This window comes from Necator americanus, chromosome X (genome assembly GCF_031761385.1).
Source record: "Necator americanus strain Aroian chromosome X, whole genome shotgun sequence".
NCBI classification, from domain to species: domain Eukaryota; kingdom Metazoa; phylum Nematoda; class Chromadorea; order Rhabditida; family Ancylostomatidae; genus Necator; species Necator americanus.
Window position 1 is genome coordinate 5,575,024 of NC_087376.1, and position 18,178 is coordinate 5,593,201.

An 18,178-nucleotide genomic window follows, 5' to 3' on the forward strand; every position below is an offset into this window, starting at 1 on the left:
GCGGAGTAAAAGATGAGATTCGCTCCATAGGGAGGAAATCCAAACGCGAATGCAAGGTCAAGTTACAGGTAGGAACCATTAACATTCCATACCCATAACTGTGTGCACGAATCGATGACGATTATTTCAATGGAAATGGATTCATCGACACTCAAAGCTGGAAGGAAAGTGTGCAAAAGTTAGCCTGAGGGCGATTTTGTTGGTTGCGGGCAGCACCGGATGGCGTAAGCTTGCCGAGGGACAGCTGGCTGACAGAGAGGATTAAGCGAATATAAACACTGCCTCTGGTCTAAAAATGATGTCAAGGAAAACGGGATGTGGTGTCTATAAAAACTAAGGTTCATTACCTGTAATCAGTTCACTGTGAAGCGCCGGAAAAAGGATTTCTTGATAGTTAATAGAAACTACAAGTTGTTGACTCCACACAAGATTGAGAGTAGGGATTGAGTTTAGGGTTTCCCCGATTTTTGAAAATTGTGCTTGCTTAAATACCTCGAGTATAAGGGATTTCTCCAATTTTTTCCATATATTTTTAGATGTTCATACAATATCACTCTGTATTGACGCAACTATTAATTTGTAATTATTAATTTGGCAAATTGCATGTGCTAAGTACCAGTAATCGAACCACTTGCTAGCTTGTATATATATATATATATATATATATATATATATATATATATATATATATATACTTTGGGATTACTTAAGTTTAAATGCATAATCAAGCTGAGAATTTCATTTTTTTTTTCATTTCGGAACATCACGACTACTGACCATCATAGCAAGGTGAGCATAACGGACTGAATTTGATCCGCTCATTAGAGTAATTTGATTTTCAATATTTTCTTCATCGCCTCGAATGAATGAACAAACTCCTCGAACTCGGGTATGTTCCCATTCGTTTCAAGCAAACTTCGTAGCAATTACTACTTCGTACATGACTAGTGATTTATTGATAAATTTACAATTAACTTTTGTTACAACTCAATATAGCTCAAATGACCAATATCCAATGCTTACTAGTACCGAATCCGAGTCTCATTTTTGTGGATAGTCCAAGCAATATACATACAACAAATGGTGATAGAAATATCCAGACGACGTAGATCATTCAGATGACAACTGCCAAAATGCACAATTGGTGAAATGAATAGAGGGAAGAAAAGTTCACAGCAAAAAAGGTTTGCGTACCACAAACAAAAAAGAGATCGATGTTGTAAGCCGTTTCTATATCCAATACACCAATAATAATTAACCGATCAACAGCCATTCTTTGCACATATGCCCTTCAAGTACAGCTTTTCTTTGCCCAACTGTTGATTATTGTTCAATTGCAGAATATCCATGTCTGGACGATTTTCATCATCTGTCGATGATGTGAGGATTGACGAAGTGGTGAGAACGGATGCTGCCGACATGTTTCCGTTTCGAACATCTGCCGAATACATCTAAGAAAAATTGAACTAAAAACTTTGAACTAAAAAGTGCAGGAGTAAACAAGGACGCACTAGCTCTCGGGCAGCCGAAGAATTCAACGTTTCGGGCACCGTGGAAGAGCGAACAGGAAAGGACTGCTTAACGAGTTCACGTTATGATTTCTCTGTGCATAATTCCTTTTGGTGATTACCAAAAGAAAACCATTCAAATTTAGGTCCACAAACTATGGAAATTATTGAAGATTTTACCATTTTTCACATTTACATTTCCACTCCACACATGTTGAATGCTCAAATAACATTTTTCTAAACCAGCTTGGATTGTAAAGTAAAGAAAAACGAACCTCATTTTTTGCAGATATCTCCTCGTCGATACCGCACAGCTTTTCATTCAGTGGACTAATAAGGCTCGTCACTAGAAAATACATTTTTAGACCAAGTAAACATAATTTTCAACTCACTGTGAACTCGCTGAGGTCGTGCTAGCAAAACCCAAACTTTGCTTAGCAGGTCGACTGACAGCAAAACATCGATGTTGTTGCCTTTTTCGAACAAATGTACACAACGATTTTAATAAAAAGCTCGTTGAAGAAAAGTGAATTGATGAACTCTAACTTGAAAAAAAAACAAAACAAAACGCATTCTCCAACACACGTAGAAGCCACACGTGCCAACATGCAAAACATGCGTAGTATAGTCGAAGTCGAAACGTAGCGCTTTGGTGCGATCAAACAACAAAGATACGGAGCATCAGCTATATGAAAAGACGAGACGAAAGAATTGCTCTAGAACTCCGCAAATTACAATAGATCACGTTTTATGCGCATATAACAACATTAACTTGTTGTACAACGGCACCATAACAATCTGTTTAAAACATCGACTACACATGCATATATTGAGGGATAAATTTGAACAGTAAATCAATCCATGGGACTACGGATTCACACTGTGGAAAAATACACGACCAAGTGAAAAAACCTACACTTTCCATTATATAATGGTTTCAGATTAAGAAAGGTGGGACGTGCTGAAAATGAGATTGATAATGAGGTAGGTCTTTTTAGGCAGCGTATATAATTCAGCTGGTGGTGCTGTGAGCGATGTTCCGTAGTTACAGAACACCAGGCATCAATGGCATACCACAGAAAAAGAGTGCCAACTTAATGAACACCTCGCGATGATGACCCTTCTACAATGAAATAAACGAGGTAGAGCTGTGAGTTCACCACCACAATGCTGTTGATGTTAGACTAGCAAAGCTGTGTTCGTGTAAAAACTGAACGTTAGAAGTCTAGAAGAACAAGCCAATATAGCGAAATAAAAACAAGTCATCAACTATGTCGAATACAATAAAAATTAGGTGCCATGATAGTTACATGCCAATCGCGCGCACAGAGAATTTGGCTATTTTCACGTAAAGTGAAATAGTGTTGCAGTAAATTTATTCCGGGAAAAGAGCCAAATGACTGATAGCGAAAGCAGAAGGCGAACAGGACCTACCCATGGATGTCGTCGACATCGACATCGGCGTATCTGGCGGCTGTGGAGGTTTGTGTTGAGACTCCGCAGTTAGTTCACTATGTCGTGATGTCGCCGGTAATTGATTCAACGGCTGAAATACACCTATACAACTTACTATTCGAATACAGAGACCAATCGCAGAGTTAATCTGCTTCGAAATTTTAACTAAACGACGTTTCTGAACTAATATGGATCGAATCGGCTGTATTAAGTCACAACCTTCTACTGTTGAACTACAGCCGCAGAAATCCCAAGGAGTTTGAGGGCTGCGACTGAACTATCATTACAACTATATACACTCAAATTTTTAACCTTAAAGCTTCTATTTACTCCCTTTATGCCTTCATTTAAGAATGTTACATCCACATCGCTTTTCATCTGATCCTGCACCACGCACATGCCCAAACTAGTCTGCATAGAATAAAATTATACTATACTGCCCCAATTATGGTATATGTTATCTCAAGCCCTGAGTAAATGTGCAACTGGGCATTTCAAATGTACTCTCGACAAGGAGATGAGAATTTGTTCCTAATCGGAGCATAGTCGTGTCAAAACGACCGACATCAAGCCTGGAGCTGTATATTTCAGATGTCTTACTAGTATCATTTCCTACTAAGGAAATCTCACTGAAAAAAATGGTTTTTTTTTTTACTCAATCCTTACATAATCTACATAGTCCTGTGCCCCAGTCATCCCAAAAATCTCTCTGTGCGTTTCAGACCTTCTCAATAATAGTACAAAATGAGTCTGACTGAGACTACTAATACCCCTCAAAAATATTTTCTTACTAATGAAATGGCGTTCGGGAGACTAACAGCTCGTTTCATCCGGAACGATTGGCTTGGGAGGCCAAGATGTGATAGCCGTTGTTGTCTTTCTCTTCTGAAAACAATTTCTAACAAATCTTTAAACATCAATCACTTCCTTAATAATACGCCTGAGTTGTAAGTGAAAGATATGTAACAGACGATATAGAGAACTATCTGCACCTGCTCAACATATTAGTTATCGCAACTTCCTGCCGAAGCCGATCTAGTTTCAGCATAGACTCAACTGCCTGGATAGACTTCGTATATGCTTCTATATAGCTGCAATGAGACTACTATAAATAAGTACACTTTGAGACATGTTGAAGCTGTAGTGTTGCTTCCTTACCGCTTAATGAACTCCATAATTATTGTTTTGTAATATTAATGTAACAAATTCCAAACCTCAACTGTTTATTCGGCCGGTGTCCATCATCGTTTCCACCCATATGTTCTTCCTCTGTAGATGCAGTGTGCCGCGCAGCCATTAAAGCGAGAGATGATCGCTCCTCCATGTCATGAGAGGACTAAAATGTGAACAATCAAAATGCCTCAAACCTCAAGATCCAACCAACTACAGGCGCTAAATTCTTGTCGCCTCATCGCTTCATTAATCTGTGGCATCAGGAAAATGAAAACTATAAGGTTTGTTGGCTAGGATGAATTTCCCCACCGATTAGAATTCTTTGTTGTTGTTGATGTGCAAAATATAACATAAGCAGATTATATAAACGTCATGAGAAGCATTTTCACGGGCAAATCTCAGTTACTTGCTAACATGAAATAGAAACATTTAGAAAGGATTATCGTTTTCCTATACATCTACGGATCAATATCTTCAAGAGAAACATCGAATGTTTCTAAATGTGCAGAACCAAAACGACAGCAAAAATGAACACGGTTCAGTGTACTTCTTCTCTGCTCACTGCTCTACTTTCTTACGGCACAGATGGAACGTCGTGGCTAAGATTGATCCAAGACAATCTTCTTAGCCGCGCCGCACAACAGTAGTGTCTCCCAATCCCTACTTTTGTTTTTTGATGTTATTTCACAAGCACTTGTTTGTTTGTTTTTCTGCATACTGTAAATGAATCAGTAGTTCCCACAAGTAATCTTACCCACCTTCGGCAAATGGGCTACAACGTCGTAATAAACAGCTGTGCGATGCAGAGGATCTGTTCCAACAATCCGCTTTCGGATTCGATCCGTGAGACTGGCCTTCTTGTAAATATTAAGGCAAACCCGTTTACGAAGGACCAATTCCATGGAACAAGGATGTGATAGGCGCACTCCGACCTTAACACAAATACCAACTAAATAACCAATTACTGTAAAGATTCCCATAATCAAACAAAAGTTCACTTTTACGATAGCGTAAACTCTTTCATTCGACGACGACGGAATATTTAGCGCTGGTTGGTCGTGAATTGAGCTGTCCCAAGAACATGTCGCAATCAGCTGAGAAAGAAGGCGGACTGGTAGACGGATGTAGAACTATTGAACGGTGTCTAGTAATACCTCTTTCTCATCAAAATGTACTATGGGAAGCATAACCAACGGACCGCCGCTTTCTTCCTTAGGCAAAAATGAATGAAAACCCGCAACGCGAGGAGTATTCTGAAAGAAAAAAATCCTGGTTCAAAATTCAATATGCTGAAAAACGCTTAATCTCACCTCATCACTCGTCATTTCTCCTGTCATGTCGTCCGAATTCAAATCAAGGAATAAAACAGGGACGTGCTCCTCAACACCTGGTGGTGGGATCCTGAAATAAGCATAGCTGTTGTTCCCAGTACCGTACAGCTAACCACATGGCAGAACCAGAAAGCTGACGACTACGTTAATTAAACATTGGAAATCAATGAGTCACTACCATCAAGTACAAAACGAGACAAAAAGAGTTTATTAATTCACCAATCACAAGGAGCTCCAGGAATGTCCGAATTAGGAGCTGGAATCGATACTGCTGTGCGTTCCTCCGTTAACGATACCCATTGCCCCATAAGTGAGTGCTCCCTCTCAAGTTCAGCTTCAGACTTATTTGATATTGAAGAAAGCTGAAATTCTTTCTCCTCTTTCATAAATCATCTATATTAGATAGTGGCGCCCACCGAGTCTAGTTGCTGTTCGAGATACTTCTGACGGCTTTGAAGAGCTAAGGTCCACTGGGCCCGTATTCGTTCCAGATCTTCCTCCTGAATGAAGCTAATAAGGGGAACGCACAACCAGAAGAGGAAAGGGAACTCACCTGATAGCTATCCAGTACTCGTTGCTGTCCCGCATCGCAAACACATACGCAACCGATGCTCACGCTAGTAATTGTATCGATTCCGAGTGGTAGACCAGCTCCATGTTGTGGAAGAGATAATCCGACAAGTAGCCGCCTTTGCTGACCCTGGAAGAGTAACAATAATTACTCCCCGTCATTCATAATAATATGAGCTCACCTGCTTTAGTTGATGAACACCACCAGTTGCCACATCATCCTGTTGTCGAACTTCCACAGGTATCCACTGTCCTGTCTCACTGAGTTCGCGGAATTCAGTCCACAACTCCAAACGTCGCGATACCTCCGACCATCTCGCCTGCAGTAAAAATACGATATACACAAGAATTATGAGCAATTTGTTCAAGGTTTTCACCTGCAATGACTTGCTCTTCTCTTCAGCGTCTAGTTTAGGTTCACTCATGTCGGTCACACCGCCGCTTCGATGTCCCCAAACTTCAATGGACAACGCGTCGTCTTGCACATATTCCAGAAATTCTTCTGTCACTACTACTTTGAAATCCTGTAATGGCATATAGTGTTGCCTTTTGCTTCCACGGAACTGATATGATAAAGACACCTTCTCGTGATCAAAAACGAATGTTGCGGCTTGAGTCTGTGACTCGGATGCTTGCGACGGATCAAAAACTGGCGCGACAACGAGCATTTCCGAAAGATTGAAGAAAGAGTATTGACAGAAGACAAAATGTGACAAGGACTCGGGGAGTGATGATGCCCTCTTTATTCGGACCTGGAAGAAATGAAATATCATTTTGGAAACTTAAACGATAACTAACAGTAGACAGTAGCGAATTAGGTAAAAACACAACACTATATAAGGTGAAAATGCAAAACACCTACCCGGCAAGTAATAACTTTTCCGAGAAGGCTTTCGGCTCTTTCCAAACCATCGCAGTACTCGCGCTCAGGTGACTGAATTCCATCGGATTCGCAGTTCGGAACTCTAGAACAGACATTCATAAACGAGATTTACATAACTAAATGTGCCGTAACAGTCAATCACCTGTAAATTTGTACATGAAGACGCCCAGCAACTTCACCTTGATGGGAAATAATCGGAACCTGTAAAACGTGGGTATTCTCTTAAAAGACAGCTGGCCGCTAAGCGTTACACAACAGCAATTGTGCAAATCTCAGATCTAAAAGGAAACCTTCTTTTTACGAGAACGCAGAAATTACCTGATAGTCGAGTTTCATGTCGTGGAATAACACCTCTAAAAAGACGTTAGCCACACCTATGAGGTTGTGGTGTTCCTGGAACAGAGCTCATTTTACGTAGGAAAAGAGAAAACACCATACCCTTACTTTATCCTAATGCTACGGTGATATACAAACCTGACTCTCGAAGAACGGATCGATCATAACCTCATCCAAAGATGACTGAGGAACAGAATGAGCTGGGGATCCTTCAGGACTTGACGTGCATGACGGCTCCCTGAAAACAAAGTTTTTTTTTTTTCGGAACATAATCAAATCAAGATCAATAGGAATCTAAGAACTAACCTTATGACCCCGTTCAATTTATCATTGTACATTTCCCTCATATCTATAAGTTTATTCTCCAGCTGCGCAACCGTCCATAATTGACTGCCGCTCATCCCGGAACGTCGAACGACGATAACTGGCTCGCAAACAAACGTTCCAGCCTGGAATACAGTCTTACATTGAAACATTCTGTCCAATGAGAAGCTGAGTAGCACACCTTTATTTTGCTTGGTCTTAAGTTAGCCGCTGGAATCTGAAGGGTTACGTCGTAAGTGGTTTGTCGACGCGTATTTCCAAGCTCTCGACTGATCATGTTCGCCTCACGAGTGAGAGCGTTTGCGCGGATGACATCACTTTTCAGTCTTTTCAAAGACTCAGCGAACATTTCCTCTCTGAAACACTGGGTAACTTATCACGAAAAACAGCACTGTAGTAACAGGTGATGTCTCCAACTCACTTTCGCTGCGCCCAATAGAAAAACTTGCTGCGGACCATTTGCTTAGGATTTGCAGGAAAAGGGAAAGGAGGTAACGCGGTTCCTGGGGTCCCTAGTGGCGTACTGAAGCCATAGCCAGGAGTCATCGGAGTGGATGGAGTGAATCTGGAACAACGTGAAATCTGGAATGTTCTCTAGCAAAAGCACGATGCAGTGCTGACGCCTCAATTTTTGAAGAAGTTGTCAGAAAGGAAAGAGGAAAAGGGCATGCCAACTGTTGATTGACTGCTAAAAGCGCGATAATAGAATAGGGCGCCATGTCGCTCAGGCCTTTTTTTTCAGCGCCCTATAAGTCACTACTTACCCTCCCGCTGTCAAATTCTGGATATATCGCTCGAATGCTTCATACTGCCTCTCCAACGCTGCCTGCTTATCTTCCTAAAAACCGCCAGTAAGCTGACCTTTACTCTCGACCGCACGTGGAGGAACTTTTCAACTTACTTGATGCTTCAGAGTAACTTGTTCCATATATTGATCAACAGCTGTAGATATAGGGTTCCCGCCTCCGTCGCCGTTCACCTACACAAATAACTCAACGCTATCGAGAATTGTTAAGGTTGTCAAACGTTCCGTTGCGTCTTGAAGATCGGCTAACCGGAGAAAATGAAAAGAGCACGACCGGAACTTGGACAAAAGGAAGAAGTGGAAAAAGTGCAAATTCAATTGATAGATTCTTACCTCATGCCAAGCATCATCATAGTCGAACAAAACGCTCTCATCCATAACAGATTGAGTCATGTCCACATCCTAAAAAGACAATGCTGGAGTGATGTTTAAAAATTCTAATGTGTCTCTCCTGTTCTTCCGTATATTAGCGGTTTGTATACAAAAAAAAACAGAATGAAGAAGCAATTAGATCATCCTGATGTCAGTAGACACCACACACGCTTTAAAGGCATCACCCCACGGATCTGAGGTGGTACGGATTTCAGGTGGAGTATTCGTATACTGGATCGTAGATTAAGGAGAGGAGATCCATTCATTTCTTGCTGATTGCCGTAAAAAACGGCCCGGAAGATACGGCTTCGAGCGTTCCGGCGTCCTATTTTCTACAACGAGTTCGATTGGAGCGCGCCAGTCGCGTGCACACGCCGCATCTTCTGGGCCGTTTTTTACGCCAATTAGCAAGAAATGGACGGAATCACTCACTCCCCCATAATCTAAGATTGCGTATACGAATATTCCACCTGAAATCCGTACCACCTCAGATTCGTGGGGTGATGCTTTTAAATTTCCAGACAGAAATGTAACTGCGCGATCTGAAGTAATTCAGAGTGTAATTAATTAAGGATAAAAAAGGATAAAGTAATTGGCGTCTCAATCCACTTGGGATGCACCAAGGCGTTCCACTGGAATTCGTATTCGTTGAGGTTTTGCAACGCGTGTTGGTCTATACAATGACTTGCGCGGGCCAGCCGATCATCAGTGAGTGTTTTTATGCTTCCAGACAGCTCTAGTACAAATTTATCGATCCCGGAGAGATGAAAGGCACTAATAAAGTCAGTGGAAGGAATTGCATTCACAGACTACTAACTAGAGAGAATAGAAGCGTATATTAATACCACTGACCCCTTTATCAAAGTTCTTCTCCTGGGCGAACCGCCAATCACTCGCAATCATTTGCAGGAACAAAGTTGCATAATCATAAGCGATCATAAGCGAAAATCGAGAAAGAGGGTGGGAGCCCGAAAGCTACTTCCAGAGGTGTTATTTGCAACTGCACTTCACATAACACATAAATTGCCAGCACAACTGTCAAGTGAGGAACAATCAGTAGCGTTCCATAGAGTTCTCCAAAGGTTCATATCGCATTAATTAGATGCTGCAGCAACGCATTCAAGACCTTAAGATATACACGATAAAAGAGAATCAGGAGAGTCTCTCAAACTAAACCATCTGATAGATGCTTCTGCGACGCGGGAGAGATTACGAAAAAGGTCTCCAGGATTACAGAAAACGATTTATTCCATCCATCGGAGAACCAAGTCCTTTTTTAAGTAGCAAAAGCTTTCTTGGCAAGTGGACGGATAAGAAGCACCAGTGTAGAAATTTATGAACTACAGTACCTGAGATGGGTTAAGAATAGTCTCCGCGGAAAAAGTGTTTGCAAAAGAAGATAAGCAGCGAGTCCTACGTGCAATTAGCCAGAGTTATTGTTGGACTGGGGAATAATATTTAGGTAAGTTCAAAGAGTTACAACAAGACAGCTACTAACTCGTGTCTCAGAATGCGTCCCGACGGATTAATCCATCGGAATTCTTGCGAGTTGGCAAAATGAATTTTTGAAGATACCATTCCACCAAAGCAGGATGATGTAAAATGTGATCTCTTGACCAACCTTCGTTAAACACCTTCTCACCTCCACCATCCTGCTTTTGGGAAATCCGGCGGATACATCTCCATGAAACGAAAAAGTGTTCCTAGGAATCGCGCTTGTCTTCTCAAAATTGAACAAAATTTTCACAATATGGAGGTCATCTTCAACATTTCGGCACTTCGTATAATTTGTAAGTTCGGTATTTTCATTGTCTTCGAAAATTGACAAAAGTACCACATGCAAATTTAATAAAAACCCATACATTCCTTACTGAGAAGATTTCTCAGCAAAGTATTTATTCAATCTCTGGACTTGGAGAACTTCTCACTCAACCGCTAATTTTTTAATTGCTATTTTATCTCTAATTTTTTTTATCCTATTGATTCTCATTTTTTCAGAACACTAAAGTGAAGATACAAGTGGACGAAATGGAGTATTTTTCGATTCTACTTTGATCTGGAATAGTTTTTTTTTGTTTCTAAAAAAAAAGAAAAAGACATTGGTCTACCGTGTGTGTGTGTGTGAACAGTTTTCGAGGTAAAAGATCTCAATTTTGAAGCACGAAAGCAAACGAGGGGTGATTTATTTTTATTTTTCCATAGTTTTTACTTATTTAGTAATCATTTTTTCGAGCATCGCTCCTTCTTCATGAAATTTTAAAAAATCTGCTGAAGATGTTGCTTTTTATCCACTTGACGCTTCACTTAAACCATCAGAGAAAGAGGAAGGATTAATTAATAAAGAACCCAATGAACAAAGAATCCTGTCATGTTTCACAGAAAGAAATCCTCTATCGACCGATATGAAACACAATTATTCTTACGCAATTTTAGTTTTTTTTTTACTTCAAAGGAAACGCTCACGACTTAGCCCTCGACACAATTGATATCCGATAATAACATTACATTCACAAGTATGAAGCCTTCGAGAAATAGCTACAAACTTTTTTCTGGAACGGATGTTCCCGCAGATGTCCCGAAATGGGACTGCAGGTTTGTAGGATAATTTCTGCAGCTAAGGATGATGAACCGAAACTTTAAATTCTATTTCAAAATGTTCGCCCTGTATTATATATATATATATATATATAAAATATATAATATATGTATATATAAGGTCAAAACGACATGAAGTACGGTGCAGTTGCGAAGGCAGTTTCTCTGATAACAGACCTTTGTCATTGTCATGTAAGGTATAACAAGTCAAGCAGGGTCGTTCAGCTCTAAATCAGTTTTTTTTTTTCTGTAGAATTCATTTACTGCTGAGCAGCTTCGGAATGTTTTCAGGTGAACTCAAAAAAAAACGAAAATAACATTCAAAAAGTCCTTACTTTAGGGCAGTTCACCCTGAAGAAGTGGTTCATTCCTATGAGAAGACGATATCCATGGCGCAACAGAGTTCTGTCCGTAATTTCGCGTCCATTCACGCAAACTCTGATAGAATTGATAGAATGGTAGAATGATAATAAAAGTGTGATAGAATGTTCCAATACAATGTCTATGCGACACTGCTCCTTCTCTTCCAAAACAACATCTCATTTTAGCAGCATTTTTTTAGCTCACCTTCCTTCACAGGACAATGGCTCAACGTATAGTCGTTGTCGTCCCCGTTCCTCAACGACACTCAAACGCGCATGTCGACGCATCACACCCAATCCTCGAAGTACGATGCTCGTGCGCTCACCACCTGTATAAGAACGAAATCAACGTACGAGTAAACCTAGTGTTCGGCAACATCCGTCAGCGTACTGACTTTATTTACTTCACTTTACATCAAAATGACCCACCGTCCTTTTTATCTAAATCTTCAACAGAATTTCCAAGTCCAGAGTCCAAGCTGGTCTCAATCTCGTCCAGATTTCCTATGATTGCTGTAGACTGAAAACGGCATCATGATTGTAGCAATATTTTTCAGATGGCTAAAAACTGAGGTCCATAGAAGTGAATACAAGAAAGCTACACTTCCGCTACCAAGAAAGTGTGCTGCACTTACGTTAATGTAATAGACAAGGAGTTCGTTGAGTGACGGGTCAGCGTTGAGATTGACAAGGTAAAAACGATCTTTTTCAACTTTAATGCCACTCGACTCGATGGAAATACCAATTTCGGCTAGATCCCGTTGCCGTTCCTTAAACGAAAGCAGTAACGCTCACATTTGACAAGTATTTGAGAAAAATGAGCTAGATATGAAGCAAGAGACGAAACGGACAACAAGATCTTTAGAAAATACCATTAACACAGATACTCTAACATCCCCAGCTAAAATCCGAGAAGAAAATGTGAGAGGTTGGGATTTTCTTCCCTACAAAAAGTAACTTTGGAAAAGATAAAAGCGAAATAGGAATTGTACCGCTCGGAGGAGCCAAGTAGTAAATTAATTTCTTGTATTAAATGACTGAAAAATGATTTCCCTACAATATAAGAAAACCAACTGGTGGTTTTGTTGGAAGGACTCTTCTTCACTAGACTTAAAACATCGAAGATATTGAGATTACGCTGGAATATTTACATTTCCAAACTAGAAAGTCATTATACCTCCTGAGAGATATAAAAAACATCCCGAAATTTGATATCCCTGATGGATATCTGCAACATCAAACTTTTCTGCAACAATTGTTCGTATTCCCTTCAAACTCAATCCCTAATTCCTCTTTTAGAATATTAAAAAAAAAACTGAACATCTCCGATTCCACTTGTTCGTCCTAATAATCGTGCATTTTTAATATTGTCCTCGGGAAATCCTCAATATAAACACTAGAGAAAAAAAAAACGCAGACAAATCACCTTATTCAGAGTATCTGTCTCTTTTAGTCGTTCTTCCCAGGACTTATTCATTTGTGCCACCAACCTCTCACTCTCAGCAAGTCGTTCACGCAACTCCTCGGTCTCCTTCAATTTGGTTATGTGTTAGTAGAAGTAAACTCTATCTTAATAAAATTACAATAATTACCGAATGTTCTTTAAGCGTTTGACTTATTTGCATTCGCAATGTCTCCACCTCCTCTCGTAATTCACGAATGACGCGAGCGTTTGGATCCTAGAAATAATTGAGGTCATCTAACCTATTGTTTTACCAATTTATTATGATAATAATCATGATAAGTTGTAGGGACAGAAAGGAGCCAGTGATTGATCTTGTCGGGAAATGTGCACGTTTTTACCTCATTAACGACTGCATGATTGACGATACGTTTGGCCCGATCAGCGTAGCGAAGCGTGGACAGAGTCTCCTCATAGTTGTCTGCAGCCGGGGATATGGTAGCGATCATTACCGTACGCGAGTTTCCGCCCAGGTTGTCTTTTAGTAGCCTGAACAGGAATCTCGTAACTGTTCTTAATCATGATGTTAGCGAATGAGAATTGTGTTCTATATTTTCCAATGATATATGTTATAATCCTACTCAATAAATTTAGTAGAGCCAAGAAAACAAAATAGTTTTTTAGCTACCTCACGGAGATTCAACTTCACAGATTGTTTGTGGAATGAATGGAAATTGATTAGTATTTGAAGAAATAATGTGGAAAACAATACAGTTTTGATCAATGATGCGAATAATTAAGTAGTACTACCATGATTTCACATCTACACGCAAAACGCTAGCTAAACCCACCAAGTGAGAACAGAGTCGCGATAGGGGATGAATTTCTCCTTCTTTCCATTTGAGCGCTCTGCTAGGGCGGAAATGACCATTCCGAGAGTGGTGAGTGATCTGAAATCATTTCCGCAGAATACGAAAACGTCTGGGTTCCAGATAGTCCGAGAGATTGAAAAGAGAATACGAACTCACTTATTAATATTACCACCCTCTTCGAGTCGTTTACCTATCGCTCCAGTTTTACCAGCTCGTTCACTCCCAGCCAGGTCGACCAACGAAATTTTAGCTACTTTTTCTCCGGTGAACTGGAATTACTAGTAATCTAATTTCTTTTTTTTTTCTCAAATTTGCTAGGATTACTATGACTAACGTCTTTCTCGACATCTTTTAGAATCTGTGTGAGCGTTATGTTAAATACAGCGTGAGAACGCGAACTTTCAGCATTCATGTTTGTCGCAGCCACTGTCCTTGATTTGTTTCCCTCCTCGATAAGAGATGCGATTTGCTAAAGAGGAGTTTGCAGATAAATAAATTCCTAGAAAAAGTCTGCTTCCAATGGACAGCTGCTTCACATTTCCCCATCAAAGAAATCCCGAATGAGAATTTGTCAACGAAATCCCCAGAGCTATAACGCATTGAAACAAAAATTACCTGGAATGAATCTACTGCAAGTACTGACAAGCCATCGACGAGAGGCCCGAGGATTTTATGTTCCCTTACTTTGAGATGATGCTTATTGGACCTGACAATTGCAATGAATTATACCTGCTAGATTGTCAGGATCCATTAATAACGTTAAGAGAGGTCGAAAAAAGAGCGACTTACTTCTTCGGATCAAGAAGGTCTCGTACTCGTTCATTGTAAATTTCCATGTAGGAAACTTCAACCTTATAATGGAGAGTGTCACAAGTAGTCTCCTTGATCCTTCGAAACACCTGAGACCAAATCACTGTGGACCAGAATAAGTCACAGAATTAACAGCAAATATGACAAAGGTTACTTCATTGCACAAGCGTGGTATAATTCCAGGCTGTTCCGAAGTGCCCATCATTGAGTACGATTTGCCAGAACCTGAAGTTGACCTTAGTTGGATGGTGCCTTTTATAGGAGAACCACAAAGAGGTTGTCTGAGTATTTACCTGTTTGACCGTAAGCAAAAATACATGCATTGTAGCCGGCAAAAGCATTTTCAAGGACACCAGATCCGAGGCTGTTAAATACTTCCTCTTGACCTGAACTATGACATTAACAGCATGATTAATGAACTTTGGCATGAACAGATAGGTTAATTTGCGAGCTCAGTGTAACTATCGGGCAAAATGAGAAAACATTTTGGAACTCAAGTAGACTTTACAGAAAAAGGAAAAGAAGCGGGGTTCTCGTGCCAGAATTAGCTCAAAAACTCCAGCAATAAAGAATCTTTTAGTTCAAATCATGGTTCACAGAATGATAAAGACTGTCCGAAATTGAGAGAATCATTTAAGTCAAATAACAGAGACTGAACATCTATCACAGGCAATGGGAAGAAGAATAAGAGAAAGTAATAATCTTTGTACACAAATATGCAATAAAAAAGCCCATAAACTTACTTGCAAAACTGGGATCATTGGGATCCGTTGAATAGAACGAGTGATCAAATGCGAAAGTCTTTGGCTGCTTACTTAAATAAAATTGTTAAATAAACAGTACAGAAAAAGTTTCTCTAGTAAGTTATTTTTTTTATCTCACTCCAGGCTACAAAATAAGCTACGAAAGAATGCTCAGTAAGAACAACTTACTCATCAGAAATATGATCTAGTATTGTTTGTCCATTGCACATTCGAACAACAGCTTTCGTACCCAAGTCAAGTTCTAAAAAAAAAGAAAATAAGCTTCGTATGAGTTGACCTTGCATCGTGGACTCGCTTTCCATCTTTAAGCACCTCAAAAACCAATTCGTCCAATTATTTGCGCTGCGAGAACGAAAGACTTTCATTAGGCTTTCGCCGAACGTTACTGGACGAGGACCCATTCACTGGATTCCTCCTCGTCAAACCGATGAATTCTCTTCGTCGTCGTGCTATCGACGCTAGTTTTTCACGAGATCATTGCGAATTAATGGCTTCGTCCTATAGTTAATTCGTAATAGCATATGATTAATGACATCCAAGCTGCCAGTGAAGTATCATCATGTGCTCTCTGTTATAGTTGGCCGCGATTCCGAGAGCTTTGAACGCTAATGCTCAACTCGAAGGCGAACACACTCAAAGAACAGCTCAAGTTCCAATTTATCCACGAAACCGTGCAAAAATCCGATCACACGACACGTTGTACTACCAGTGTTTTCGCAAAAGTTGCGATTTCTGGGCTAAACAACTATAGAGAGCAGAATAGAATGCGAATACCAACCTCTTTTATTGAAAGGGCGAACTCGAACAGCAACTTTCACTTTTTCACTGTCCTCCGCCGTCATATTACAGCATAGAATGAGCAATTATTACTTAGGATGAAAATTATTATTAGAATATAAATCGAATCCAGAGAATATTGAAAATAGTAGATATGTAGCAGTAATACGCTCAGATTAGTCGCACATCTAAAAATAAAAATTATGGATAGAGCGACAGAATAATAATATACGACGGACGGATAACGAAATGAATGGATTCAGACATAATTTCGGAAGCATCGAGAAAGTGAGAGGAAAAAAAGATCTCGAAAAGAAACAGCACAAAGGATGGCGAAGTGCACCGAGCGTGCACGCAGGTAACACTGCGGAAATGTGGGAACTGGAGTGTCTATCATCGATTCTTGAGATCAAACCGGGCAGATCAAACACAGATCAATCTACCAAATGCAAACTTAAAGGCATTACCCTACGAATTTTGGGTGGTACGGGTTTCTGGTGGATCGTGCCTGTACGGGGTCGTAGATTGTAAGCAAGAGGGTGATTCCGTTCATTTCTTCCTAATTGCCGTCAAAAACGGTCCGAAAGATTCGGCGCGTGCACAAGGCTGGCGCGCTCCAATCGAACTCGTTGTAGAAAATGGCGCCCCGGAATGCTCGAAGCTGCATCTTCCGGGCCGTTTTTTTACGGCGAATGGGAAGAAATGAGCGGGATCCCACCAGCTTTTGCAATCTACGATCCCGTACGGTTTTTGATCATCGAAAATCCACATCACGTCAGATTCGTGAGGTGGTATCTTTAAATAAGCTCAATAAACAACGAGGAGAAAAAAAAACAACAAGAATATGGAAGAGAAATCCAGTGTTTGCGAAGTCATGCAGTTAATATTAGGTAACGTGTTAATTTTGGAAACGAAAAGAAAAAAGAAAAAAATAGAGTGAGAAATATGCATTGCTACTATTAGAGACATATAATCTTTTCCCTTGAGTCGCTATGCGAGGACACATGAAAACGATGCTCGACTCCATGAAAATAGCGATAATGAAGTGGATGCTAAAAGGATTTCGATGATATACAATATCAGTTAGTTCCTTATTGCAGAAAATAAACGCAGTACAAAAATTTGAGATCACTTTGCTGAAAATCCCCGGTACTATTTTTGAGCGGCTAACAAATAAAAAAAGTAGTATGGTAGTTGACTGTTGAAGAACGAAAGTTCCAATTTTCGAATAGGGAAATGAGATTGGCGAACTCTTTTGGGATTCCCCAAAGGTTCGGCAAGATCCAATAGAAATTGTTGATGCGACTCACGGAATGGGAATGGAAAACAATATGTGTATCACGTTCCTCATAATATGATCCTCACGTTGAGCCAGACCGAGTAAAAGCAATGATCACACTCAAATACGCAGTGAATTACTTAGGAATATGACGTCATCTCGAGAAAATCCGTAGGGCGTAGTCGAAAGAATGTTACAAGGATATAGGGAGAGAAAAACTGGAAGGCGAGGAGGGGCGGAGAAGGTCCTTGCCGCGTTCCAAGGCTAATGAGGAACGGAGGAAAAGCTCAAACTAACGAATGGTTCGTGAGAAATAGAATTCTGAATTTGTACCCAAATCAAAATCACATCATTGTTATCATCTGCTCTGATTAATTCGCTTTTCGAATTATGACACATAGACGGTACGCAGCACATTCTTATCCAATTATTCACAGAGTTCCTCTTTGTAAGTGAGCAAAATTACAGGAATCCTAGGTTCATAGCTCAAATATTCTGAGATTTTCTCGTATGTGTTCTATGAGAAACTGCCGTGCACTTTTGGGTCCAAAACTGCGGCA

At 40.2% G+C, this 18,178-nt stretch overlaps 1 protein-coding gene across 3 annotated transcripts; it reads right to left on the reverse strand.

Moving 5' to 3' along the window:
• Window positions 1-1,262: 1,262 nt before the first annotated feature.
• Window positions 1,263-16,404, reverse strand: RB195_021560 (uncharacterized protein; the record flags this gene model as incomplete). 3 transcript variants are annotated; one of them, XM_064208366.1, is made up of 45 exons in its annotated part: window positions 1,263-1,451; window positions 1,512-1,577; window positions 1,784-1,854; window positions 2,425-2,469; window positions 2,943-3,054; window positions 3,755-3,848; window positions 3,956-4,054; window positions 4,178-4,299; window positions 4,895-5,068; window positions 5,135-5,230; window positions 5,291-5,389; window positions 5,447-5,537; window positions 5,687-5,829; window positions 5,884-5,967; window positions 6,021-6,167; window positions 6,220-6,357; window positions 6,415-6,561; window positions 6,619-6,789; window positions 6,900-7,002; window positions 7,063-7,121; window positions 7,239-7,313; window positions 7,395-7,494; window positions 7,563-7,705; window positions 7,762-7,936; window positions 8,002-8,145; window positions 8,345-8,418; window positions 8,482-8,559; window positions 8,719-8,787; window positions 11,688-11,790; window positions 11,920-12,043; window positions 12,144-12,234; window positions 12,350-12,484; window positions 13,141-13,245; window positions 13,307-13,393; window positions 13,518-13,665; window positions 13,968-14,066; window positions 14,145-14,257; window positions 14,323-14,457; window positions 14,604-14,694; window positions 14,778-14,887; window positions 14,953-15,023; window positions 15,092-15,184; window positions 15,542-15,612; window positions 15,731-15,803; window positions 16,341-16,404. In XM_064208366.1, 45 exons carry the CDS (start codon window positions 16,402-16,404, stop codon window positions 1,263-1,265), a joined length of 4,821 nt encoding a protein of 1,606 aa, XP_064064249.1. The 3 variants fall into 3 exon arrangements, with proteins under 3 accessions (XP_064064249.1, XP_064064247.1, XP_064064248.1); XM_064208368.1 differs by lacking the exon at window positions 2,425-2,469 and having other exon boundaries at window positions 3,782-3,848; XM_064208367.1 differs by lacking the exon at window positions 2,425-2,469.
• Window positions 16,405-18,178: the final 1,774 nt, after the last annotated feature.